Source organism: Anarrhichthys ocellatus, unplaced genomic scaffold (genome assembly GCF_004355925.1).
Source record: "Anarrhichthys ocellatus isolate YVR2014 unplaced genomic scaffold, GSC_Weel_1.0 scaffold130, whole genome shotgun sequence".
In the NCBI taxonomy this organism is placed as follows: Eukaryota; Metazoa; Chordata; class Actinopteri; order Perciformes; family Anarhichadidae; genus Anarrhichthys; species Anarrhichthys ocellatus.
In genome coordinates this window covers 186,271-213,450 of record NW_022280160.1, presented here as the reverse complement: position 1 = coordinate 213,450, position 27,180 = coordinate 186,271, and the positions used below count along the sequence as shown (strand labels likewise).

Sequence of the window (27,180 nt, the reverse complement as noted above, 5' to 3'; positions counted from 1 at the left end):
ATATATACATATATATATATATACATATATATATACGTATATATATACGTATATATATATATACGTATATATATACATATATATATACGTATATATATATACAGAAGATGGAAACTCAGACTTAGAAAATGGATCAGCTGGATGTTATTCTTCTCATTGGCGTCTCAAGGCTTCCGTAGGGAGTTTAACGTCTGCGTAAAAACCTGCTGACCTCCGACCTCTCGTGGTGCTTCCTGTCTGTTTTCAGAACTGGCTGCCGAGTTCATCTCCAGGCCTCAGAACCAGGAAGTGGTGGAGGGTGAGAAGGCGGAGTTCACCTGCTCCATCTCCAAGGAGACCTACCAGGTGAAGTGGCTGAAAGACGACAAAGAGCTGGAGGCGGGAGACAAGTACCAGACGGTGAGCGACGGGAAGAGACGGATGCTGGTCATCAAGAGCTGCGAGCTCAAAGACGAGGGCGGATACGTGGTGATGATCGGACTGACCAGAGCCAGCGCCGACCTCACCGTGCTCGGTAAGCCTCGCCCACTCACCAAGCCCCGCCCTCTCAATCTCAGTCTTTGCAGAGAGATTTAAAGATAAATACACAACACAAAAATGTAATTTCACTGATAACTGTTTATATTTCTGGCATTGTGTTTATTTGGTTTTTGCACCGTAATGATCATTTTTATTTTCTTATTCTTTATTTATACTTTTCCCTCTGAATAAATAAAGTTTTATCTTATCAACAAAAACAACAGCTGAGAAGAGCAACAACACTTCAAATTAGTTTCATTTATAGAAACAAGAAAAATAATCTTTGTAAGTAGTAACAAGGATTATTTATATGGAAGCTCATTCCTGGCAGAAAAACAAAAAGAATATATGTATTGGTCGGAATATATAATTATTATTATAAACAATAAAAAAAAACCTTACGTAAATCAAAAGTGTGAGAAACAAAATGGAGATTTAGACATTTTAGGACTTTTTAAAGTCAAAATTACAACACAGTAAATCAGAATTTCAACTTCCTGTCTCATTATTTGGAGTTAGAAAGTCAAAACTCCGTTCTAGTGGCAGACATGGGCTTCCATGCATAACATTATGCCGTGTAGTTTAACTTATTTTTTTATATTCATTTTATTGTATTTTGTATTTTTTAGGTTTAACTTTGAAAAGTTCAACTTTCACTTTATACAAAGAACAAAATACATCAAAATTGTTTTTGTTTTATCTTATATTTTAATTCAAGTTGAATTCGTTGAATTACATTTCAACTTAGGCATTTAAATATAGAAATTAAATACATTTTCTCAATAATTAATATAATAATTAATTCAATAAATAACATTTTCAACGATGCTTCACATTCCAGCTTAAGTTACATTTTTACAAACACATATCCAGAGTTTGACTTCACTACCTTTGGTTTGAAGAGTCTCTGATGAGCCTGACTTCACTACCTTTGGTTTGAAGAGTGTCTGATGAGCTTGAATTCACTACCTTTAGTTTGAAGAGTGTCTGATGAGCCTGACTTCACTACCTTTGGTTTGAAGAGAGTCTGATGAGCTTGAATTCACTACCTTTGGTTTGAAGAGTCTCTGATGAGCTTCACTACCTTTGGTTTGAAGAGTCTCTGATGAGCTTCACTACCTTTGGTTTGAAGAGTCTCTGATGAGCCTGACTTCACTACCTTTGGTTTGAAGAGTGTCTGATGTTTCCGTCCTGCAGAGAAACTGAAGGTCATCACGCCGCTGAAGGATACGGAGGCCAACGAAGGTCAGGAGGTGGTCCTGAACTGTGAGGTGAACTCAGAGGGAGCGAAGGCCAAGTGGCTGAAGAAGGAGGAGACGATATTCGAGAGCAGCAAGTACTTGATGGTCCAGAGGGACAACGTCTTCTCGCTGAGGATCAAAAACGCCCAGAAGGGAGACGAGTCCAACTACAGCATCGTTCTGACCAATCAGAGAGCAGAGCAGGCCAAGAGCTCCTGTGACCTCACGGTCAAAGGTCAGTGTGCTATTTAAATTAGCTCAACATTAAAAAGTCTATATTAATATTGTTTTACACTTTCAATTAATTCAATATTTTAACTAACTTCAGTCCTTATAACTAGCAAATGTTTATTCATTTTCAGAATTTAACCTTTTAAATTACTATACAATTAATAACACTTGTTATTTTTATAATACATAAATAAAAAAAAACACCTTGATATTATAATGTAAAGTGCAGGTCAGTTTCTCCAATATTATTTTTCGTAGCACCTCCCAATACCCAAATTTCTTTCTGTTTTTTTAAAATATATTTTGTTAACTGAAAAAGTAAATCGAAGTGACCACGTCGGACCAAAATGCATCTTTTTATCGTTGAGTATTAAGTGTTAACTGAACAATTCAGCAGATTTCAGGTTAAAGATGTTCATTTCCACAAAGTAAGGAATTGAAAAGAATAACGTTTGGACATTTATAATAAGAGACTATATATTCATTAGATTTACAGTCATGGCCGGTTTATTAGAGTTCTCCTTTAAGTGTCAAGCTAGAGTTTGAAGATGTGTAAACCAAAGTAAACAAGTACATTTCCAGTGTTTCTTCTAATTCAAAGACCTTCTGTGTTAATAAGATAACAAACTAATCACATTTTAGTCTCCTTGGTTTCACCCACAAAGGGAAAAGCCTCGATCATGTGTTGTGATGCTTTTGTGTTTTCCAGAGGAGAGTTTGAGGATCGTGGTTCCTCTGGAGGACATCGACACTCAGGAGAAGAAGACCATCAGCTTCTCCTGTAAGGTCAACCGGCCCAACGCCACCCTGAAGTGGCTGAAGGCCGGTGAGGAGATCGCCTTCAGCAAGCGCATCGTCTACCGAGTGGACAAGGACAAGCACACGCTGACCGTCAAGGACTGCACGCTGGCGGACGAGGGCGAGTACACCGCCGTGGCCGGAGACAACAAGTCCACCGCCGAGCTGATCATCAGCGAGGTGCCCACAGACTTCAGCATGCAGCTCAAGGACCAGACCATCACCGAGTTTGACGACGCAGAGTTCACGTGCAAGCTCACCAAAGAGAAGGCCGACGCCAAGTGGTACAGAAACGGACGTGAGATCAGAGAAGGACCGAGGTACGTCCTCTAGAAACTCTTATCGATCGACCGAACTTTGTTCAAACCCTTTAGAGCTTTGTGAAGGTTTGCAGCTCACAAATTTGTGTTTATTTTCCCAGATACACATTTGAAAAAGATGGAAAGATTTGCACCTTGCGTATCAAGGAGTGCAGACCCGACGATGAGTGTGAATACGCCTGTGGTGTGGACGAGAAGAGAACCAGAGCCAGGCTCTTTGTTGACGGTACGGTTCTTCTGGATTCTACACTATAGACTAGTTCCCCTTCTGTTCCTGCTCTAAGGTTGACCTTCCTTAATGAATTTGTTTTCCGTCCCTGCAGAGACCCCGGTGGAGATCGTCAGACCGCCTCAGGACGCGTTCGAACCTCCAGGCTCCGACATCGTGTTCGAGGTGGAGCTCAACAAGGACCGCCTGGAGGTGAAGTGGTTGAGGAACAACATGACGGTCGTCCAGGGAGACAAATACCAGATGGTGAGCGAGGGGAAAGTCCACAGACTGCAGGTCTGCGAGATCCGACCTCGAGATCAGGGAGAGTACAGGATCATCGTCAAGGACAAAGACGCCAAGGCCAAGCTGGAGCTTGCAGGTAAGAGCATCGAAACGCCGTCATTGTGGTGCAGCTGTGATCAGAAAAGTTGTTATCCAAGAATCTGAAGATGTTACATGGACTCTGACTCTAAATAATGAATCCTGACTTAAGGCCTAATTTGCGGGTTGATCAATGCACAAGTCTTTAAGTAGCTATGGATCAGACTCGGGACGAAGTCTCGAGGCTGACGAATGAACGTGTGAAAAGCCTAACATTGAACTGCTAAACTTTAATTAGTGAAGAATGAAAACAGGAGTCCTAAGTATCTCAGTTTCCAGTGTTGCTGCTGTTGTTAAGGGAGCAACGGATCATAAAACTTGCGGTTCGAATCGTATCGGCACAAAATAAAAAAGGGAGCAAATATAACTTTTAGAGATCCTCGACCGATACCAAATTGGCGATCATTTGGTGATCCATATTGGCAGATACAGATCATTTTTATTTTGTTATAGCAGCTGGTCTACAAGGATTCAGGATTTTAGTTAAAGTTTTTTAGCTGTTAGCGGTGATGCGAACGTTATTAGCTCTCCTCTTGTCAGTTCAAACACAGATTGTTGTTCACAAAATAGAAAGCATAAATGCTGATAACGATCGTCAGTAAACTTTATTTCACACTGTGATGATTAAACTGTGTAATTAATCTGCGGTTACCCATGAACCGTGAGGGCGGATCTGTACACTAGTGGTTGTCTCTCTGACGGCTATCCCTTTGCTCCCTCATCCTCCTCCAGCTGTGCCTCAGATCAAGACCACAGACCAGAGCTACGTCACCGACGCCAGGAAGCCCATCGACATGGCCGTCCCCTACAGCGCCTACCCGCAGGCCGAGGCCGACTGGCTGTATGACAACCTGAGTCTGCCCAGAGACAACATCTACACATCCGCCGACTGCACGGAGTACCGACTGAAGGACCCCATGAAGTCCGACGAGGGCCGCTACAAGATCATCATCAAGAACAGACACGGACAGGGAGAAGCCTTCATCAACCTGCAGGTCATCGGTGAGTTCTCTGAAGCTGAAACTGTGGTCGTGTTTGGCCTCAGGCAACGTCACTTCTTAACTTCATCCTTTGTGTTTTCTTTCTAGATGTACCTGGACCCGTGAAGAACCTGCAGGTGGTCGACACCGCCGACGGCGAGGTCAGCCTGGTGTGGGAGGAGCCCGAGAGTGACGGCGGCACCAAGGTCACTGGCTACGTGGTGGAGAGACGCGATGTGAAGCGGAAGACCTGGACACTGGCCACTGACCACGCCGAGAGTCCCGAGTACACAGTGACCGGCCTCCAGAGGGACCCCATGTACCTGTTCAGAGTCTGCGCCAGAAATCGGGTTGGCAGCGGGCCCAACGTAGAGACCGACAAACCCGTACAGGCCAGGAACAAGTTTGGTGAGAACTACTTGAGTTTTCGTTGGCATTGGCACAATGAATCTTTGTTCCCTCCGTTCAGTTTACTGAACTGTCTTCTGTTCATGGTCGTTTTCAGATGTTCCCGAGGCTCCTCTGAACGTGATCGTTGGAAACGTCAGCAAGTTCGGCTGCACCGTCTCCTGGGAGCCTCCCGAGTCCGACGGAGGATCCCCCATCACCTCTTACGTCATCGAGCTCAGGGACAGGACTTCCGTGAAGTGGACCCCCGTCCAGGTGACCAAGGCCGAGGATCTGAGCGTCGTTGTTAACGACGTCATCGAGAACAAAGAGTACATCTTTAGAGTCAAAGCTCAGAACAAGGCCGGTGAAGGAAAGCCAAGTGCCGCCTCGCGGCCTGTCAAGATCATGGATCCCATCGGTAAGTCTGGATTCATCACACTTTGTGGTCCAGTAAGAAACAAAACCTGGACTGCCCCCCAGTAATATCTGTTTCTTTTTGTCTCCGCCCCCTGCAGAGTGTCCCAGTCCCCCTCAGAACCTGGTCTATCAGGACCAGAACAAGAGCTCAGTGCAGCTCAGCTGGGAGACTCCTCTGAGTAACGGAGGCAGCATGATCACCGGATACATCATCCAACGCTGCGAGGAAGGCACCGACAAGTGGCTCCGCTGCAACGTTCGCCTCTGCCCCGACCTCTTCTACAAGGTACACATTCAAATAGATCCTGCTTTTGTGTTTGTTCGCCATCCAATGCTTCACAGTAAAAGTCGTATAGCAGCTGCTTTACGTCAAAAAACCATCAGGGTCTGAGTTTTACTTGATTTTATCTTAACAATGTACCTTTTTCCTTTTTTACTTCAGGTGTCAGGTCTGAAATATGGAACCAAGTACAACTACAAAGTGTTTGCTGAAAACGCCGCCGGAGTCTCTGACCCGTCAAACGTCATCGGACCACTGCTGGCCGACGACACACATGGTGAGACAAACAAATATCTTTGATGTTTTTAAATGATTCATTACTTTATGTTGTTATTTCTGTAGCAGTAATATCGCACTGTTGTGAAGTAACCTTCTAAAGGAAATGTCTAGAATGGTGCCAAAGTGCAGCTACTTCATAATAAAAGCCTTCTGGCAGCTACTTCATAATAAAAGCCTTCTGGCAGCTACGTCATAATAAAAGCCTTCTGGCAGCTATGTCATAATAAAAGCCTTCTGGCAGCTACTTGCTTCACAGTAAAAAGTCCTCAAGCTACTGCTTTACAGTGAAATCTACAGCTTCTTCATAGTACAACTACTGCAGTTGCTTTACAGTAAAGGACTTCACTGTCTAATAGGCAGTGAAGGAGGAAGGAAGTGGATTCTTAAATATGAATAATAAAACACAGGTTGAATGTGTCAAACATCATAAATTGATAGAAAAAGCACATTTAAACGTTTCTGTTCCCATCATGCCTCTCTCTTTCCTCTCCAGTCGGTCCTTCCTTCGACCTGAGTGCTTTCAAAGACGGTCTGGAGGTGATCGTCCCTCAGTCTCTCACCATCAGAGTCCCCATCACCGGATACCCGACCCCCGTCGCCAAGTGGACCTTCGGAGAGAAGGAGCTGACCACTGCGGACGAACGCGTCAGCCTGACCACCAAGTCCATGTTCGTGGAGCTGATTGTGACACCGAGCGTCCGCCCAGACAAAGGCACCTACACCCTGCAGCTGGAGAACGACGTCACGTCCGTCTCCGGAGACATCGAAGTCAACGTCATCGGTATGCCATTACAAATCTAATTTCATTTCAGTGCTAACAGCAAAAATCTGCTTCTATTTTTCTTTTACATTTTTGTATAATTTTATATCTGTTTGTCTCCTCCAGCGGCGCCCAGCGCTCCGAAGGACTTCAAGGTCCTGGAAGTGACCCGGCAGCACGTTCACCTGAGCTGGGAGGCTCCAGAGCACGACGGAGGAAGTCCTCTGACCGGCTACCAGGTGGAGAAACGGGACGTGTCTCGCAAGACCTGGGTCAAGGTACGACTTTAAGATCAGACAGTATGGAGTAGGAACTCTTTAACTAGGTGTCTGACGATGATTTTAATCTCTACCTCTCTGTCCTCTCTTACAGGTGACCACAGGTATCCAGGATCAGGAGTACACAGTCACCGATGTGGTTGAAGGAAAGGAGTATCTGTTCAGAGTCACGGCCTGCAACAAGTGTGGTCCCGGAGAGCCGGCGTACATCGACGAGCCCGTCAACGTCTCCTCTCCTGCCAGTGAGTCAGACCTAGAGATGAAATTGTCTCAAGTTTAGAAATATAAATAGTCTTAAATTGTCTGAAAAAGTGTTATAAGAGGTTTTCTTACGCTTCCGTCTTGTTTCCCTCCAGCCATCCCCGACCCTCCGGAGAACCTGAGGTGGAGAGACAAGTCGGCCAGCGGCATCTTCCTGACCTGGGAGCCGCCGAGGTACGACGGCGGCACCGGCATCCGCGGCTACAACGTGGAGCGCTGCCAGAGAGGAACCGACAAGTGGGAGCCCTGCGGGGACATAGTGCCGGAGCTGAAGTGCCAGGTGACGGGTCTGATCGAGGGCCAGTGGTACGCCTACAGAGTCCGAGCCCTGAACCGACTCGGAGCCGGTCGGCCCTGCAAGGCCACCGACGAGATCCAGGCCGTTGATCCCAAAGGTACCCAGAGCTTTTCACTTTGCTCCACAAAATGTACAATTAATCCTGATCATTAAAGTGTAATCAAAGCCTCATCTGAAGGATGCTTTTCAAAATATACTCTACATTACTATTCAGTTTAGGAGCTCCGTAGAAACACAAAACTGGCACAGAATTCCTCAAATTTACGCAGATTCATGGCTCCAAGCAGAATTAAGAACAAGATAATGAAACAAAACTTCACGAGGGGGGGTTCTGTGCACACACTGTTGACTTCACAAAGTGGCATGCTGGGAAATACACACTGGTGTTGTGGAAAGATACTGCATTCATGTTTTTGTAGTAATAAGAGTTGTTGTTACAATTGTTACATTTTCCCCAATCCTCCTGTTGGTCATCCTCTAAACTGCAAACTTCCGACTGACCCCTTGTCTTAACCGTCCATGCAGAGCCTCCAGAGATCCAGCTGGACGCCAAGCTCCTGGCCGGTCTGACCGCCAAGGCTGGCAGCAAGATCGAGCTCCCTGCCGAGGTGACGGGTAAACCCGAGCCCCGAGTGAAATGGACCAAGGCCGACCTGGTCCTTAAACCAGAAGACAGGGTGTCCATCGACAGCAAGCCGGGACACTCCACCATCACCATCACCAAGACCCAGAGAGACGACAGCTCCACCTACATCATAGAGGCCACCAACAGCAGCGGCCGCGCCACTGCCACCGTCGACGTCAACATCCTCGGTAAGACCAGTAGACAACGGAGAAAAGGAATCAGAAGAGTTCTTTGTTAGCTTCTGGTGGATTAAATGAAACTTTCCTCACACAGATAAACCCGGTCCTCCGGCTGCCTTCGACATCTCTGAGATAACCAACGAGACCTGTTTCCTGGCCTGGAACCCTCCGCGTGACGACGGCGGCTCCAGAGTCACGAACTACATCGTTGAGCGCCGAGCTGCCGAGAGCGAGATCTGGCACCGGCTGTCCTCCACCATTAAACTGACCACCTACAAAGCTGTGGGCCTGGTTAAGTTCAAGGAGTACATCTTCAGAGTCTTCGCTGAGAACCAGTTTGGTGTTGGCCCACCAGCTGAGCACCTACCCATCATCGCCAGATACCCCTTCGGTAGGTCATAGAACTGAGGTTTAGCATATTAAGTTGTACTTTTTCTTTGTCTACTAGGCTTTGGTCCAATTAGCTTTTTCTTTCATGGCTCAGCACATCTTAGGTTCAGGTGGAATGGTCCTTTGTTGGTCAGGTATAATATTTTTGGACCAGTGCACCTCAAGGTCACCTGGGACTAACCTCACCCGTCTCTTATTGTCCTCAGACACTCCTGGAGCTCCTTACAAGCTGGAGGCTTCGGACATCACCAAGGACTCTGTGACCCTGGCCTGGTACGAGCCTGATGAGGACGGAGGAAGCCCCATCACCGGATACTGGGTGGAGAGATATGAACCTGACCACAACAAGTGGATCAGATGCAACAAGCTGCCCATCAAAGACACCAACTACAGGTGAGTCTACCTGCTTTCTCAAATGAGTTTTTGCTCCCTTGTTGTATTCCAGTGTGCTGATGTGACGTGTTTTTCCTCTGCAGAGTCAAAGGTCTTCCCACCAGGAAGAAGTACAAGTTCAGAGTCCTGGCTGAGAATCTTGCTGGAACTGGAAAACCCAGCAAGGAGACAGACCAAATCCTCATCAAAGATCCCATTGGTACAACATTTACCTTCACCACTTTAGTTGTGTTTGAGTCTCTAAATCGCTTCCAAGCATTTAAAACCATCATGTTGTAACTCCTCCAGATCCTCCATGGCCTCCCGGTAAACCCACGGTGAAGGACGTGCACAAGAGTTCCTGCTTCCTGATGTGGACCAAACCGGAGCACGACGGCGGAGCAAAGATCGACGGCTACGTCATCGAGATGCTGAAGAGCGGTACCTCGGACTGGATCCGCGTGGCGGAGAACATCAACATCCTGGAGCACTTCCTGAAGGGCCTAATGGAGAAGCAGGAGTACTCGTTCAGGGTGCGGGCCGTCAACGTGGCCGGAGAGAGCGAACCCAGCGAGCCCAGCGACCCGGTGCTCTGCAAAGAGAGACTCAGTAAGAATAGAATGACGCTCTAGAACAGATACATCATGTAAATCTCTTGAGAGCCGACATTAAAGAATCTTTTGTCTCCATCTCCTCAGACCCTCCGACGGCTCCTCGCTGGCTGAATGTCGTCAACATCAGCAGGAACAGCGCCGACTTGAAGTGGACACTGCCCGAGCGTGACGGAGGCTCGCCCATCACTAACTACGTGGTGGAGAAGCGCGATGCCAGGCGTAAAGGCTGGCAGGCTGTCGACACCACGGTCAAGGAGCTGAAGTACACCGTGACGCCGCTCAACGAAGGATCACTCTACGTCTTCCGCGTTGCTGCCGAGAACGCCGTTGGCGTTGGACCGTTCTGCGAGCTGGAGGACTCTGTGCTGGCCAAAGACACTTTCTGTAAGTTAGAGAGCAGTTTAAGTCATGGAGATCAAGTCTTTTAATCAGGAGGGCAAAGATAATAAGATGTTGCTTTTGTTACAGCTTCTCCTGGGCCACCGTACGCCCTCACTGTCAACGCTGTGACCAAGAGATATGTGGACCTGCAGTGGGAGGAGCCTAAAAACGACGGTGGCAGACCCGTGCTCAAGTAGGTTTTTCTATCGTTCGTCTTTATATTTATTGGTAGGAGATTTAAAGTTTATTAAAAATGCTTCGTACTGATGTCGCTGTTTTTTAGTCTTGTTTAATTCATTTTTCCAACTTATCTCCTAGTTGCGATTCTCGTAGTCTGAAGATGTTTGTATGTATTTTAGCCAAATATCAGAGAAATGCCAGATATAAAGTACCATATAGCTCTTTAAGACATCATGTCCAAGTATGTTTTGTACCACTTTACATATGCATGCTCCTGCGGTTACAGTAAAAACGTGTGTTGACCTTTCGGTGACTCCGCCCTCCAGGTATTCCATCGAGAAGATGGAGAAGCTTGGAACTCGCTGGGTGAAATGTGGGAAGACTTCGGGTCCGGACTGTAAGTACCGAGTGACAGACGTCATCGAGGGGACTGAGGTTCAGTTCCAGGTTAGCGCCGAGAATGAAGCCGGCGTCGGCCACCCGAGCGAACCCACCGAGATCCTCACTATCGAGGATCCAACAGGTTAGTCCAGTAATGAGTAATGGCTCCTTCAGAAAATGTCATGGAAAAAGAGTCTTGAATCTTCACGTCTTGTCCCCTTCCAGGCGTCCCATCGCCGCCCGTCGAGCTGCACGTGACCGGAGCCAGCCGGGACTTCCTGTCCATCGCCTGGAAGCCGCCACAGAGGGATGGCGGCTGCAACATCACCGGCTACCACATTGAGATGTGCGTGGCCGGGACAGAGAAGTGGATGAGGGTCAACTCCCGTCCGGTGAAGGAGCTGAAGTACCGCGTGGAGGAAGGCGTGGCCCCCGAGAAGGAGTACATCCTGAGAGTGAGGGCCATCAACTCTGTGGGAGTCAGCGAGCCCTCCGACATTTCCGAGAACGTCTTTGCCAAAGAGTCCGACTGTAAGAGCATCCGCTGGGCTTTTAACATGTCACGTTTCCTCCGCAGAGGTTTCGGTAAATCGTCGAATTAACAAAGAAGTATGTTTTTGTTTCCAGGTAACCCGACGCTGGACTTCCAGACTCTGGACCTTGTTGTTGTGGAAACAGAGAAGCTGCACATCCCGGTTCCCTTCAGAGCCGTACCGTCGCCCAGGATCACCTGGCACAAAGACGGCAAGGAAATGAAGGCCGACGAACGCCTCAGCTTCAGGTGAGTGTGACGTTCACTTTGCTTTCAGATTTTAATAAGCAACTAATCTACAGAATATTCTGGTTTATAAAGTGTTTGAAATAGTTAATAATGTCCATCACAGTTTCCCAGAATCCAAAGTGACGCCTTCAAATGTTTTGTCCCATATATTCACTTTATTATATTGGAGATGCTAAAACCAGATAGTTTTGGGCATCTTTTCTTAGAAATTGACTTTTAAATCACTGCCGATTAAATTCTTGCAAATCAACTAATAGACTGATCGTTTAATCTTATCATGCACCTATGTCTGTGTAAGGGATGTTTGGGGTCTAGTTTTCTGTCAGCGTGAGCAGCAGTGGTTGACGGGATTGTTTGTGTCCAACAGGAAGGAGTATACTTCCTGTCACCTGGAGATTGACAGCTGCCTTCACGCTGATGCTGGACAGTACAAAGTGACACTGGAGAACAAACTGGGAGCTGTCAGCGCTGCCATCAACGTCAAAGTCATCGGTACTCAATCACACATGTCTTGTTTTCTCATGAACACGTAGACATCGGTCTCAGGATTACTGGATTAACTTGTCTCTCTGTCTTCAGGGCTTCCTGGTCCGTGTAAGGAAATCCTGGCCTCTGAGATCACAAAGAGCTCCTGTAAAGTGTCCTGGGATCCCCCAGACTATGACGGCGGCAGTCCAGTCATCCACTACGTCCTGCAGGTCCGAGACGGAATTTTTTTTCATTTATTCCTGAGCTGCGATGGTGTATTTAAAATACGGACACCAGGGCCTGAAAGACTTACACTGATGTTTCTTTTGTTTGTGCAGCGGCGTGAGGCCGGCAGGAGGACGTACGTCAACATGATGTCCGGAGAGAACAAGGTGAGCTGGAACGTCAAAGATCTCATCCCCAACGGAGAGTACTACTTCAGAGTCCAGGCCGTCAACAAGATCGGAGGAGGAGAGTTCATCGAGCTCCGTAACCCGGTCATCGCCGAGGACCAGAAACGTAAGAGAGAAATGAGATGTATCGAAGGGCCACTCCGCCAATCTGATGATGAATCTAGTAAAACCTCTCTGTGTCCAAGAGAAATGTAACTGAAGTCTTGTCTCTCGTCCCAGACATTCCCGACCCGCCGGTGGACGTGGAGACCCACAACCCCACATCCAGCACCGTCACCCTGACCTGGAAGCCTCCCATGTACGACGGCGGCGCCAAGATCATGGGTTACGTCCTGGAGAAGCAGCAGAAGGGCGAGGAGAAGTGGGAGAGGTGCAACGACTTCCTGGTGCCCGTCCTGTCCTACACCGTCAGAAGGCTGACAGAGGGCAAGAGCTACTCCTTCAGAGTCAAAGCCGAAAACGCAGCCGGGGTCAGCGAGCCGTCTCGCGTCACGCCGTTCGTCAAGATCTCGGACGCCATCAGTAAGGACGCCAGCATCTTCTGACGAGCTCAGATCAGTTTTACATCTTTTTTTTGGTTAATTTGTAATTTTCTATTCTGGCTCAGATCCTCCGAAGGTCTTCCTGAGCGGCAGTCTGCAGTCCGGTCTCAGCGTGAAGCGAGGCTGCGAGATCTGTCTGGACGCCAACATCTCCGGCTCGCCGTACCCTCAGATCACCTGGTACTGGAACAACCAGGTGATCCGGACCGAGGCGCTCCGCAAGAGACCCGAGAAACCCCTGAAGAAGAAGGTGGAGAAGAAGGAGGAGGTTAAAAAAGAGGTAAAGGAAGGAGAGGTGAAGGAAGGAGAGGTGAAGAAGGAAGGAGAAGAGAAGAAGGAAGGAGAAGAGAAGAAGGAAGGAGAGGAGAAGAAGGAGGAGGAGCCAGCAGAGCTGGAGGTGGAGGAGACCGACTACCCAACGATAAACGAACGTCTGGCCATCGACAACCGCAACAGGGGCGTGTCCTCCATCGCCATCAGGGACTCGCACCGCTTCGACCACGGCGTCTACATGGTGAAGGTGGAGAACGACCACGGCATCGCCTCGGCAACCTGCGAGGTCAATGTGCTCGGTGAGAATTATCTTTAATCTTTGTTGGTAAATTACTGTTTTATGTTTTAGACATTCCATGAATAAAAACATGGTTTCGTCCGTCCACAGATACTCCCGGGCCTCCGGTGAACTTCATGTTCGAGGAGGTGAGGAAAAACTCTGTGATTTGCAAGTGGAGTCCTCCTCTGGACGACGGCGGCAGCGAGATCCTCAACTACACTCTAGAGAAGAAGGACAACTCCAAGCTGGAGATCGGCTGGAGCTGCGTCACCTCCACGCTGAGAGGATGCCGCTACCTGGTGCCCAAACTCATCGAGAAGAAGGAGTACATCTTCAGGGTCGTGGCCGAGAACAAGTTTGGCGCCGGTCCACACTGCGTCTCCAAACCTCTCATCGCCAAGAATCCTTTCGGTATTTATTATTATTCCTGTTCATGCTATGAGCTATTTTAAATAATAATTCAAAGATATTTATAAAAAGTCAACTCAGATGACCTTTTGGGCCACTGTCTTTGTATACATTTGTGATTTACTTTGGATTCTCGTTTTGAATAGTTCTTAAGTTGTAAATATTTACTTTTTAACAAACTATATTATCAGATATAAGCAATTTTCCATATATACTTAAATACAAATGTTTTAAATTAGTTATACTTCTGTTTCTTGGCTGACGGTGTTTGTTAAAAACAATCACTCCCTACAAACCTTTACACTTTTGATAATTCAGAGACTTAAGATCTATAGTTTGATGTTTTCTGAACACAAGTTATATAAATAATTGAAATAATCACTCAATGAAATTAAAGTTATGCAAACAGTAGTAATATTTTTTTCTCGTGTTAAAAGTCCAAAGAATATTTGTTACATGGCAAAAACAAAAAAGTAAAAATTTCACATGAAAAAATAAACATCGGTCTCAATTACTTATTTTTCCGCCGTCCCTTCGTCCTCCTCAGAACCTCCCGAGGCTCCTGAAAAGCCAGAGATCGATGACATTACGGCTAACAGCATGCTGGTCACCTGGAACGAGCCCAAAGACAACGGTAGCCCCATCTTGGGATACTGGGTGGAGCGCCGCGAGATCAACAGCTCACACTGGGCGCGTGTGAACAGGTGAGGAAACACAGTGACAAAAAAAGATGTGTGAAGAAATACCGAAATCTCTCTGCTGGCTTTCTGAATGTTCTCTTCTGTCCTGGTCTTCAGGAACATCGTCTCCAGCACTGAGCTGAATGTTGAAGGTCTGCTGGAGGGCATGACTTACATCTTTAGGGTGGCGGCTGAAAACCAGGCCGGCCCCGGAAAGTTCAGCTGCCCCTCCGAACCCAAGACGGCCCAGGCTGCGATCCGTATGTAAACTGTTCTAAACCTTGTGTTCAGTACGAATATCTGTCAAAGTGGAGGAAAATATATAGGCATTGTCCTAATTGGTTGTCTCCATGTGGTCTTACTTTTGTCCAAACAGCTAATCAGAAAAACTGAAGCATCATAACAATCATAAACAGGATACATTTGTACATGGAATTATAGTCAGTCTGTGGGTTTATTTTTGACACTGTAGTACCTCCTGGACCTCCAATTCCCAGAGTGGTGGGGACTACCGACCACTCCATCGACGTGGAGTGGGACCCACCAGCGGACAACGGTGGAGGAGAGATCCTGGGATACCACGTTGATAAGGTCAGATCATCCAGTCTACTTTACTCATATTTGTTTTCAGCTTCCTGCCTCGTTGCAGCGGCATGTGCAGCGGCATTTGTGAAATCAGACCTTAGACTATCTTGATTTCAGTTCACACTAATGTGTCTCTGTTCTGTGGTGTTCTTCAGGTCATGGCCGGTACCAAGGACTGGTCCAGGTCTACAGAGCGTCCCTGGAAGACCAGGGCCTTCACCATCTATGGAGTCCGTGAGGGAGCCAAGTACCTGGTCAGAGTCATTGGCTGCAACGCTGCCGGAGAAGGAACACCAGGATTCACCGAGTCTGTGTTCGTCAGGAATCCTGCAGGTGAGCCAAAAAAAAAGAAGACAGAGCAAAAAGTACAGCGACTGCAACTGGGATTTAATTCGGTCAATTGTTGTCTCATTCAGTGATGATGTAAATATCATATTCTTGTTTTGTTCTTTCCTTGCTTTCCCTCCACAGAGAAGCCGCTGATTGAAATGGACCTGTCTGTCAAGAACGGCGTGGTCATCAGAGCCGGAGAGCACCTCCGTTTACCTGCTACAGTCACGGGTAAACCCTACCCGTCCATCACCTGGACCAAGGACGACACCAAACCTGACAAAGACCGCGTGGAGATCCTCACTGAGGGAAACGATAGCATTGTTTCAATCAAGAACATTCAGAGGAAGGACTGCGGCAAATACCATATCTCTGTTTGCAACCCTAGCGGCATCAAGGGTGCTTCGGCCAGAGTGGACGTCATGGGTGAGTGACGGTCCAGGAAGGACCAGGGCAGGACTTGATGATAAAACCTAACAGTTAACTTGCAATTAATTGTTGCTGTGAAATGAAAATGGACTGAGATGGTTACTATTGTTGTATCCTCAGATGTCCCCGGACCCGTCACGGACCTGAAGCCCGTTGTGGTCACTCGCAAGATGATCTTCCTGAACTGGGATGACCCGGATGATGATGGAGGCAGCGACCTGACCGGCTTCATAGTGGAGCGAAGAGACGCCAAGATGCACACGTGGAGGCAGCCCGTTGAAACCACCTCGTCCAAGTGTGAATGCGTGGGCATCATGGAGGGTCAGGAATACTTGTTCCGCGTCATCGCCAAGAACAAGTACGGAATGGGCCCACCAGTAGAGCTGGGACTCATCAAGGCTGTTGACCCACAGGGTGAGTCCTAAAATCACTTAATTTTGATTGAGAAATGAATCCCTAAATGTCTCTTTAGTGAGCAGACCGAGACTTCAGCTGTCTTGGTTGAACAGTGGATTTGTACTTAAAACTAATCATTGCTTTGTTGGTCCTGCAGGTCCACCGTCATACCCAGAGAAGTTCCACTACACCGAGCGCACCAAGAACTCCATCACACTGACCTGGAAGCCTCCTCGTAACGATGGCGGCAGCCCCCTCATCGGCTACTTTGTTGAGAAGAAAAGGCAGGACCAGCAGGCCTTCGAGCCATGCAACACAGAGATCTGCCCCAACATGACCATGACTGTGGAGGGTCTGGAAGAGGACTGGATGTATGAATTCAGGATCAAGTGTGCCAACCTAATCGGAGAGAGTGAGCCGTCCATCCCGTTGATTGTGGTCATACAAGATGACGAAGGTGAGGTTGAATGTTTGGAATTGACTTAAAATCTGCACTTTTATATCCTAAAAAGGTGATCAAGGCAGATTTTTCTTGAGATGTATTAAAAGAAAATAGGATCAAACCATTAGGGATGCTAATGGTTATTTGTTTTGGTCCTTCTCAGTGTCTCCTGAGGTCCACATGCTGAAGCACTTCAAGGGCGACTGCATTACTGTGAAGAAGGGTGAGCCCATTGAGATGCCCGCTGACATCCTGGGTCTCCCCATCCCAAAGATCGAGTGGTCCAAGGACGACGTGGTGATCGAGAAACCCACCGAGACTCTGCTGTTGGAGACGGAGGTGACCGGAAGGATGAACGCAAAGACCACTCTGACCATCCCAGCAGCCAACAGGAGGGACCAAGGCAGCTTCACCGTGTCCGCCTCCAACAACATGGGTTCGGCAAAGCACACCATCTCTGTCATGGTGCTGGGTGAGTTGAAACATGTCAGCGACTCAATCAGAGGCAGAAAAGACACAATGTGTTTGTTAAGTACTAACCTTATCTTGTCCTCCTCTCAGACCGACCACTTCCACCCAGGAATGTGTCGGTGTCCAACATCAGGGGGCAGTCTTGCTACCTTCGCTGGGACGCGCCGCTGGATAATGGTGGCAGCGAGCTGACCAACTACATTGTTGAGAAGATGGATGTGGTGAAAGAGGAACCGGAGCTGGAAGAGGGACAGGAAGCTCCACCTGAGCCCCAGTGGGAGGTGGTTAACAACAGCATCGTCGAGAAAAAATACGGGGTATGTCCTAATCAGAATCAGAACCGTTTATTGCCAAGGAAGTTTGCACCTACAAGGAATTTGTCATGGCGTGTGGTGCATAACATTTAACATTGAACAATAACATTAAACAACACCATTCAACCAATCAACAATAATCTGAATATAAATAGAATATAAAATAAAGTGCACAACAAACAGATAACAGGACTGTAAACAAGTGAAATGTTAAAAGTGTCTAGTGTATTTAAATAAAGAAACAGGGATGTGCAGGGGAGTGACCGGTAGGAAATTGTCCTGGGGATGACAGAGTCAGTGGGGGTCCTGGTCTTTGTTGATGAGCCTGACTGCGGATGGGAAGAAACTGTTCATGTGGCGTGAGGTCTTGGTCCTGATGGACCTCAGCCTCCTGCCAGATGGAAGGGGCTCGAACAGTTTCTGTCCAGGGTGAGAGGGGTCGGCTCCTCAGGAAGTACATCCTCTGCTGAGCGTTCTTGGTGATGGAGCTGATGTTCAGTAATAACAATAACGGGGTTGTCACAGGATTTTACTCTAATGGGAACACCAACTTCCTCTCCTGCAGGTGTGGAACCTGGAGACCAACAAGTCCTACCTGTTCCGGGTCAAAGCCGAGAATCGCTATGGTAAATCTGACCCTTGCGCAACCGAGGAAGTCTTGATCATCGACCCATTCGGCCTTCCTGGCCCACCGGAGAAACCAACCATCGCAGAGTACTCCAAGACCTCCATGACCCTGACCTGGGAGCCTCCCAGAGACAACGGTGGCTCTATGATTATCTGCTACTGGCTGGAGAAGAGGGAGAAAGGCACTGACTACTGGGCCAAAGTCAACAAGACGCCAGTCACCAAGAGGGGTATGAAAGGCTGGGAGTACCAGGTGAGCAGCTGGGGTTTTTTATTGTTGAATGTAGATTATTGCCTCAGTGTTTGCAGCTCTACACTGGTGTAGGATCTGCATTTTAACTTAACTTTTGTCTACCCGCTACATACCAAAATAGAACTGCAGGTTAAACCCACACAGATTTGTGGACCTTGTAACTGATTTTTAGGAAGGTCTATCATGAGATTTAAGAAGAACTTTTACAGGAAATTAAAATGGTCTGTCAGAGTCCTTTTTAAGATCTTACTTACAGCTTTAGGATTGTTCGTCCAGGCCTTTGTGTAGGCCCTCTGGGCCCCTGTATAGAAGTCCATTGCAAACCTTTAAAAAGGTCTGTTACAGACCTTTAGAATCCAACAAAAACTTTTAGGATGGTCCTTTGTCAGACATTTTGGAAAGGTCCATCACAAACCTTTAAAAAATTCCATTATAGACCTTAAAAAATTGTCTGTCAAAGGCCTTTAGGAGGATCCTTCACAGACCTTTAGGACGGTCTGTCATAGACCATTAGGAGGATCCTTCACAGACCTTCAGGACGGTCTGTCATAGACCATTAGGAGGATCCTTCACAGACCTTCAGGATGGTCTGTCACAGTCCTTTGAATAGACCTCCTAGCCACAGAGGTCTGTTGAATCCACTCATCTTTCTGTTTTTCCCAGGCGACTCGTCTGATCGAAGGAACTGAGTACGAATTCAGGGTTGCTGCCAGTAATTCTGCAGGAACTGGACCGTTCAGCGGACCGTCAGACTCTGCCTTTGCTGTCGATCCACTAAGTGAGTAAAAAAAAAAAAAAAGCCCTCTTTTTAAAGCATTGGATAATAAATAAGTCCTAAATATCAAAATACATCTTTAACAGACTGGTCCCTCTGTGTTTTGAAAGATGATGAATTAGGTTTTTCTCAAATTGGATGCTATTTTTACAAACTGCTGCTCCCCTCTCCAGCTCCTCCAAGCATGCCCGCTGCTCCTGTGGTGGTCGATAAGACGAAGTACAGTGTGACGCTGTCCTGGAAAGCACCAGAGAGGGATGGAGGAAGCCCCATCAAGGGCTACATCATCCAGATCCAGGATGAGGGCTCATCAGGGTGGGTTAGCGTCAACGACAAAGACTCCCTCAACCCCACCACGGAGTTCACTATGCCCAGCCTACGCGAGCTGAAACGCTACCGCTTCAGGATCATCGCCGTCAACGACATCGGCGAGTCCGACCCGAGCCCCCGCAGCGGCGAGGTTCTGGTTGAGGACGTCCAGCGTATGTCCCACTTTAAAGTCACAAACAATGACTGTACAAAGTGTTTTATGTCTCTCTGTCCTTCACTGATGTTTCCACCGATGTTTCCTTCTCAACAGTACCTCCTTCCATCTCCATCGACGTATTGGTCGACGACCTGGTGTGCATCCGTGCCGGAGATCCGATCAGGATCCCCGCCACCATCAAGGGCCGCCCTGCTCCCAAGGTTACCTGGGAATTTGACGGCAAAGCCAAGTCGCACAAGAAGAACAAGCTGCACACACTGCCTGTGGACTCCGAGGTGAGACGGGCGACACGAGGATTTGACATTAATCATTAGACTTCTTTCCTGTAATTTGGTATTTCCCGAAAAAAATGAAAAACAACTAATATGAAGAAAGAAGTTGAAATGATGTTACAATATTGCTGTTTTTGATTTGTAATTGGACACTTTATAGAACACCGTCTGCTGTAAAGGTGAGTTTTATAGATTTTAGTCTGATTGTCAAACTGTTTTTTGTGTATTCAGGTTGAGTCCACAGATACCACGTCTATCGTGACCATCCCCTTCAGTCTGAGGAGCCACTCTGGACGCTACACCATCACCGCCAAGAACAAGTCCGGACAGAAACACGTCAACGTCAGAGTCATTGTCCTCGGTATGTCTTACGTTGTTTGTATACAGCATGTTGGAGCGGCTGTGTTCTGTGTTCTGTGTTGACTCTGATTTTGTCACCGTTTTGTCAGACGTCCCCGGACCTCCGAAGGAGCTGAGGGTCACCGACATCACCCGGTCGACCATGAGGGTGATCTGGAAACTCCCCGACAACGACGGAGGAGAGAGAATCAAGAGCTACTTTATCGAGAAGAAGTGTGTCACTGACAAAGCCTGGACAAAGGTGAACACTGCTCAGTCCACTTTATCCATTTCATTTTAGGTCGAGTCAGTTTCATTTCTATCGGTTCTTTTTTACATTTACAGCCAAGTTTCTTTGATTACTCTTTATTTTAGAGAACAATAGAAAACATGTTAGCTGATGGACCATGACCTGCTCACATGCACATGGCTCACATTTTACGTCGGTACAAACTTGAATAATTAAATTAGTTTGAAGATGTTTTCGCATTAAAATAAAATAGATATTAAATATGAATTATGAGCTGTTTTGCTTTAAGTTTTCAGTTAAATTTTTAAGTATTTAAATAAAAATTCAATATTGTTCCTGTTTATGTAACTAACCACTATAGATGACTATAACAAAGTAAAAAGTATAACATTTCGAATTTTTGATTCATAAATCAACAACGTTTATCAGGGCGGCAACATGAGCCTCATCTGCAGTAATAACAAACTTTTAATAGGTATCATTTCATATCTGGAATCACTCTTTTCTGAGCTATAGTCAGAATGGACACACGTTCAAGAATAAGTTGTGAAAACTCTTTAACTTATTCAGTTGACTTCAACATAAATTCTGCTGTTTGACGATTGATTGACTGATAGATTGGTTGAATTGTTATCAGGTGAATGCAGCCTGTGCCAGCCAGGCCTACGTGGTGCCGGGTCTGCTGGAGGGTCAGGACTACCTGTTCAGGGTCCGAGCTGAGAACAGACTTGGATTCAGCCCGTTCGCCACCACCACCGACCCCATCCGGGCCAGAGACCCCATCTGTGAGGACAGACCTGCACGAACTGCCCGAAGCCCTCACTGCAAATGTTCCAATGCTAATCCTCTTCCTCTTCTTCTTCTTCTTCTTCTCTTCCCCCAGACCCTCCCGACCCCCCCACCAAGGTCATGATCAACCTGGTGACAAAGAACACCGTGACTCTGAGCTGGGAGCCTCCCAAAAACAACGGTGGCTCTCCGGTGAAGCATTACATCATCGAGCGCTTGAGCTGGGACACCAGCGGCAAGGAGAAGGAGACCTGGAAGCAGTGCAACAAGAGGGAGGTGGAGGAGCTCAGCTTCATGGTGGAGGACCTGAAGGAGGTCGGTCTATATCCATTAATGCTCAATGTTTTCCTTCCAGACAGCCAGTGGTTTAAGTTTATTTATGTAAAAATGAACTTGATGATCAGAGAATGTAATGTTGACTGAATCTGAAGCTGTTTTTATAGAGTAACTTCCACAAGTTAATACACTGTATGAGTTAATAGATTACATAAAGGACCTCCCTAGTTACTCTAGAAATGAACCCTGGTCACATTCTCTAGTGCTCATTAGAATAAAAGATATTCACATTTTTCCAGAGATAATCCAGCAATCATGTCCCCACAAAAGACCCCACAAAAATCTCTTCAACCAACCTTCACCACCATGTTTGGGGCGACTGTTAAGGTAGAAAAGGGCCTTATAAGTGCAGTCTGTTTACCAACTAACAGCTGTAACTACAGCTGTTAATTGACAGTAAAGACAACATCTGTAAATAGATGACCAATTGTTGCATCAAGGAAAACAGAATGGGCCCAAAGTAGAACCCTGAGCAACTCCAAAAGTAATTGGACACTTAATATTTTCCTGCCTGAAAAATACCAATGAAAGCTGAGATTCCACTCTTCTGATATAGATACAATGATCTGTGGCATCTAATAATGTTTACCTAATTCAGTGAATCTCTGAGATAAAGATGAAGAGGCCACTGTTGACTGTTGTTGTTGTTGGAACTTTCAGGGAGGAGAATACGAGTTCAGAGTGAAAGCCGTGAACGACGCTGGACCCAGCCGACCCTCGGCCACCGCCGGACCTCTGGTCATCAAGGATCAGACATGTGAGTGACAGCCAATCACAGGCTTCTTATTCAGCTAGAAATGTGTAATATTGTTGGACCACTGTGGACAGAACGTATTGACTTTGAGGTTTTCAGGATTGTTGCCTTCTGCAGGCCACTTTTTCTCAAAGCATCCATGATTTTGCAGGCGCTCCCACCATCGTGCTGCGTGACGCCATGGAGGGCGAGGAGGACTGTGACGTCAGCATTGTGGCGAAAGTGAGCGGCTGTCCATTCCCAACGCTCACCTGGCAGAAGGCTACTGTGGCCAAACCTGAGGAGAAGGCCGCCGTCCGGTACGACCAGCACATCAGCAAACTGGTGACCCAGGACAAGTGCACGCTGCTGATCCAACAGGCCAGCCGGCACGACAGCGCCCTCTACAGCCTGACGGCCACCAACAGCCTGGGCACCGCCACCAAGGACATCAAGCTTGCCGTGCTCGGTGAGAGAAACACGGAGCTTAACGCTTAACATGCTTCATTATCGCTGGGAAAGTTGTTTTTTTGAAGCGTTACTTCTCGAGCCGAGACTTAGCATATCATTAGCTAACGCTGTAATTTTGGGTGCCTGCCATTGATCCAAAGGTGCATTATTCTGAAACCCAAGTGGTCTGAAAAATGGAACTTTGGAACAATAAGGTTGCTTAACCGTCGGTTGGGGAATCAGAACAATGGGAAGTCCCCTTCATTTTTTGGGGTTACGTGTTTTGCGAAAGAATATTCTTCACGGTAGAACATTTCATCGTGGATGCTCTCAGAGTGTCGGCTAACGTTAGCAGCTCTATCCTGGTCTTTATTGGATTTTGAGGACGTTTACACGAAACTGCCACTAACGTTACCTGAGACAGAGTTACAGAGTAGTCCTCATCCTGAAAGACCGTTCTCTAGTACAATTAGCTTAATTAGCTAGCTAGCTACAGCTGATGAAAACATCTGTTTTTGTCTACTTCGGCCTGACAGCAAGGATCCATTTTTCCAAATATTACAATGAATTTGATGATTCAATCTGCTACCGTTTTTACTGCAAGCTGTACTTGAGCCACTTAAAAACAGAAAGTTATTACCATTTCAGTATTTATAAATGAGATTATATTTATATTTATATTTGATTTGAATTGATCATGGTTGAAGGGGTTTATCTTGTAAACAAATATACTCGGATCTTTTAAACAAATTTGATCCTCCCCTGCAGGACCTCCTGGCGCCCCCGTCGGACCACTCAAGTTCACCGAGGTGTTCGCGGAGAGGATCGGTCTGGCCTGGAACCCTCCCAAAGACAACGGCGGATCCAAGATCACCAACTACGTGGTTGAGAAGCGTGAGGAGAACAGGAAGTCCTGGGTCCACGTCTCCAACGACCCCAAGGAGTGCGCCTACGTGGTGACCCGGCTCACGGAGAACCACGAGTATGAGTTCAGAGTCATGGCCCAGAACAAGTTAGGAGTCGGGCCCCCGCTGGCCAGCGAGCAGGAGAAGGCCAGAAACCTCTTCAGTGAGTTCAGAACAGTCCACCTGTCCCTTAAACACTGAAATGTCTCCATTAACTGATGTATTGATGATTGATATCCGTCCTCTTGCAGCCGTCCCCGGTCAGTGTGAGAAGCCGACGGTAACGGACGTCTGTGTGGAGTCGATGACCGCCAACTGGGACGAGCCCAAGTACGACGGCGGCTCCTCCATCACCGGCTACTTTGTGGAGAAGAAGGAGACCACCGCCAAGCGCTGGGTCCGCGTCAACCGCGACCCGATCCGAGCTGTGCCTCTGGGCAACAACTGGGACGTCGCCGGCCTGCAGGAGGGCGCCATGTACCAGTTCAGGGTCATTGCCGCCAACGCCGCCGGCTGTGGTCTGCCCAGCGTGCCCTCTGACCCCGTCCTCTGCAGAGACCCCATCAGTAAGAACGCTGCTCACTGCTTTAGAGGACGTGACAGTCAGTGGATCAGTCACAATTAAAGATTTGAACTGAACTTATTTAACTTTAAACTCATTAGAGACATTTGTTGATTCTGGAAAATGATTCAAAAGTAAGAAAAAGGATCAAAGCTCATGTAAGTGAAGTTTGTTTTTGATAATACGAGTGTATGTGTGCATCGGCAGAGCCTCCCGGGCCGCCCATTCCGAAGGTGACGGACTGGACGAAGTCCACCGTGGATCTGGAGTGGATCCCCCCCGCTGTGGACGGAGGGTCGAAGGTCACGGGCTACATCGCCGAGTTCAAGGAGGTGAACAAAGAGGAGGAGGAGAAGAAGGTTCAGAGGAGGCTGCTGCTGAGCGGCGACGAGGAGGAGAAGGAGCCAGAGAGCGAGGAGACCTGGAAGAAGGTCAGTGAGGTCGAGCCCACCGAAGAAATAAACGTCTGATCCATGTGTGTGATCAGACTCTCCTTAAATCTCTGTTTAACACCTGGACGTACCTGCAGAATTAATGACATCACTACTGGTTTGGAGCCAATCAGGGTCCAGTATGAAACGTACACTGTGATGTGGAACAATATTTATGGAGTCTACATTTTCCAATGAGGGAGAAAGAGATTTGATTTTTACAAATTCTTCTTGAAATGATGTCACATATTATTGTGATATATCAGAAATATGTAAAATAACCATATGTACTAAAAGTACAAAGACCTACCTCTTATCTCTAGTTGAACAAAGGCAGCAGACATCGTATGTTCCCACTAAAGTTGATGAATCTGACAAAGACAATATGTGAGCATTCAGAGAGAGAAGAATAAATAATCAGTCATGAGTTTTACCTGCTTCTCTGAGTCCAGGAGCCTCGTGGGTTTTTGCTTTCCTGTTTTAGGGATTGAGGGATTGTTGTTGACTTTCTGATTTTCCTCTCGTCTCTCTGCAGGCGAAGGACACCGAGATCAGAGGAACCAAGTTCGTGGTGGCCGGTCTGAAGGAAGGCGGTCTGTACCGCTTCAGAGTCCGAGCTGTGAACGCGGCCGGAGTCGGAGAACCGGGACTCGTTTCTGAGCTGATCGAGGTCAAAGACAGAACAAGTAAAGATCTGATCTGCCTGATACTGAACCGTGGACACTGTCCAATGTTTCTGGTGATAAAACTATTTTTATTAAATAAAAAACGTCACCTTCCCTCCATTCCAGTTCCTCCTGAGATGGACCTGGACGCCTCGGTGAAGGAGAAGATCGTGGTCCACGCCGGCGGCACCATCCGCATCATCGCCTACGTGTCCGGTAAACCTGCCCCCCAGATCTCCTGGTGCCGGGACGACGCCGAGGTGCCCAAAGAGGCTGTGGTGGAGACGACGGGTATCTCAAACTCACTGGTCATCAAGAACTGCAGACGCCAACACCAGGGCATCTACACGCTGAGCGCCAAGAACGAGGGAGGAGAGAGGAAGAAGGCCGTTATCGTGGAGGTCCTGGGTGAGTCCGGTTTACCAGAAATGTTTCTGTGTTTATGATGAGTCAGCTGAAGCAGGGTAACAAGATGCCTGACATTCCTGTCCGCTCCCTCCAGACGTCCCAGGACCGGTCGGCCTTCCCTTTGCCGGCGAGAATCTGACCAACGACTCTTGCAAGCTGACCTGGTACTCCCCCGAGGACGACGGCGGCTCGGCGATCACCAACTACATCATCGAGAAGAGAGTGTCGGATCGCATGGGCTGGACCTCGGTGTCCTACACGGTGACGAGGAACAACGCCGTGGTGCAGGGACTCCTCGACGGCAAGGGCTACTTCTTCAGGATCGCGGCCGAGAACATCATCGGCATGGGACCGTTCATCGAGACCGACAAGATGGTTCTCATCAAGGACCCCATCTGTAAGTCTGACACTAAACAACCTGAAACGTCTGAATGAAAGGAGCATACATTCATCAATAAGGAAATACTGGGATTTATAGCCCAGAATCACCGTATTATCTCCAGCAATCCCAAATTTGAGGAGACGTTGAACCTGTAAATTTGGCCTATTCATAAGAAAACGACTTAAATCTCCCCTACTACCTACTAAGGCACCACAGTAAAGAGCTGCGAAAGTGTCTGTGCAAAATGTAGAAGTTTTTCTAAAATACTCAGTCATTTGAGTCATTTGAGATAAAACTTCCAAAAGTAAATCTTAATATTTTTTGTTTGAAAACTATATTCTCTAGTTTGTTTACCTACTCAACACTGTGTCTATTTTCCTTTAAATTAATGAATTTTGATCTAAATATCAGTTACTTTCTGGACATTTATTTAAAACTATGGAACTCGTAAAAAAAAGTAACATAATGTAAATTTTGACATAATTACCGACATAATTAAAAATGTCCTGCTCGAACCTAAAATACAGACTTTAGATGAAAACAGAAAGTAATTCCTACTATGTCCTTTAATACGTCTCACGTGTTTGTGTCCTCCAGCCGTCCCGGAGCGTCCAGAGGACCTGTTCATCACCGCCGTTACCAAGGACTCCCTCTCAGTTACCTGGAGAGCGCCCAAGTACGATGGCGGCGCCGAGGTGACCGAGTACGTCCTCGAGACCCGCAAGATCGGCTGGGACAGCTTCACGCGAGTAGGCGGAGACACCAAACTGATGGACAGGAAGTTCACGCTGACGGGGCTTAAGGACGGCTCTAGCCACGAGTTCAGAGTCTCTGCCATCAACCAGGTGGGACAGGGAAAACCATCTTTCACCACCAAACCGGTCCAGTGCAAGGATGAGCTCGGTGAGTGACGCCACAACATTTTGTTATTTGATGAA

At 47.2% G+C, this 27,180-nt stretch overlaps 1 protein-coding gene across 1 annotated transcript in view; it reads left to right on the top strand.

Annotated features, from left to right (window-relative positions):
• ttn.2 (titin, tandem duplicate 2) overlaps positions 1-27,180 on the top strand; it is a 238,002-nt gene that overhangs the window by 142,434 nt on the left and 68,388 nt on the right. Inside the window, exons 119-174 of the mRNA XM_031877239.1 lie at positions 212-514; positions 1,717-1,995; positions 2,701-3,109; positions 3,211-3,335; positions 3,433-3,699; positions 4,434-4,703; positions 4,790-5,089; positions 5,187-5,489; positions 5,587-5,774; positions 5,931-6,045; positions 6,541-6,828; positions 6,934-7,085; positions 7,180-7,327; positions 7,442-7,741; positions 8,170-8,457; positions 8,543-8,839; positions 9,045-9,231; positions 9,315-9,430; positions 9,520-9,819; positions 9,909-10,208; positions 10,293-10,398; positions 10,712-10,908; positions 10,992-11,297; positions 11,394-11,547; positions 11,915-12,039; positions 12,127-12,245; positions 12,354-12,534; positions 12,648-12,950; positions 13,036-13,542; positions 13,632-13,934; positions 14,479-14,635; positions 14,729-14,871; positions 15,084-15,202; positions 15,352-15,529; positions 15,668-15,952; positions 16,076-16,369; positions 16,509-16,808; positions 16,957-17,265; positions 17,355-17,581; positions 18,144-18,458; positions 19,122-19,236; positions 19,407-19,715; positions 19,814-19,995; positions 20,224-20,353; positions 20,442-20,593; positions 21,219-21,366; positions 21,465-21,685; positions 22,367-22,463; positions 22,612-22,908; positions 23,658-23,957; positions 24,046-24,360; positions 24,564-24,787; positions 25,323-25,473; positions 25,579-25,860; positions 25,955-26,257; positions 26,840-27,145. Coding sequence (XP_031733099.1) covers positions 212-514; positions 1,717-1,995; positions 2,701-3,109; positions 3,211-3,335; positions 3,433-3,699; positions 4,434-4,703; positions 4,790-5,089; positions 5,187-5,489; positions 5,587-5,774; positions 5,931-6,045; positions 6,541-6,828; positions 6,934-7,085; positions 7,180-7,327; positions 7,442-7,741; positions 8,170-8,457; positions 8,543-8,839; positions 9,045-9,231; positions 9,315-9,430; positions 9,520-9,819; positions 9,909-10,208; positions 10,293-10,398; positions 10,712-10,908; positions 10,992-11,297; positions 11,394-11,547; positions 11,915-12,039; positions 12,127-12,245; positions 12,354-12,534; positions 12,648-12,950; positions 13,036-13,542; positions 13,632-13,934; positions 14,479-14,635; positions 14,729-14,871; positions 15,084-15,202; positions 15,352-15,529; positions 15,668-15,952; positions 16,076-16,369; positions 16,509-16,808; positions 16,957-17,265; positions 17,355-17,581; positions 18,144-18,458; positions 19,122-19,236; positions 19,407-19,715; positions 19,814-19,995; positions 20,224-20,353; positions 20,442-20,593; positions 21,219-21,366; positions 21,465-21,685; positions 22,367-22,463; positions 22,612-22,908; positions 23,658-23,957; positions 24,046-24,360; positions 24,564-24,787; positions 25,323-25,473; positions 25,579-25,860; positions 25,955-26,257; positions 26,840-27,145 — 13,095 coding nt within the window. The remainder of the gene's footprint in view (positions 1-211; positions 515-1,716; positions 1,996-2,700; positions 3,110-3,210; positions 3,336-3,432; positions 3,700-4,433; positions 4,704-4,789; positions 5,090-5,186; positions 5,490-5,586; positions 5,775-5,930; positions 6,046-6,540; positions 6,829-6,933; positions 7,086-7,179; positions 7,328-7,441; positions 7,742-8,169; positions 8,458-8,542; positions 8,840-9,044; positions 9,232-9,314; positions 9,431-9,519; positions 9,820-9,908; positions 10,209-10,292; positions 10,399-10,711; positions 10,909-10,991; positions 11,298-11,393; positions 11,548-11,914; positions 12,040-12,126; positions 12,246-12,353; positions 12,535-12,647; positions 12,951-13,035; positions 13,543-13,631; positions 13,935-14,478; positions 14,636-14,728; positions 14,872-15,083; positions 15,203-15,351; positions 15,530-15,667; positions 15,953-16,075; positions 16,370-16,508; positions 16,809-16,956; positions 17,266-17,354; positions 17,582-18,143; positions 18,459-19,121; positions 19,237-19,406; positions 19,716-19,813; positions 19,996-20,223; positions 20,354-20,441; positions 20,594-21,218; positions 21,367-21,464; positions 21,686-22,366; positions 22,464-22,611; positions 22,909-23,657; positions 23,958-24,045; positions 24,361-24,563; positions 24,788-25,322; positions 25,474-25,578; positions 25,861-25,954; positions 26,258-26,839; positions 27,146-27,180) is intronic.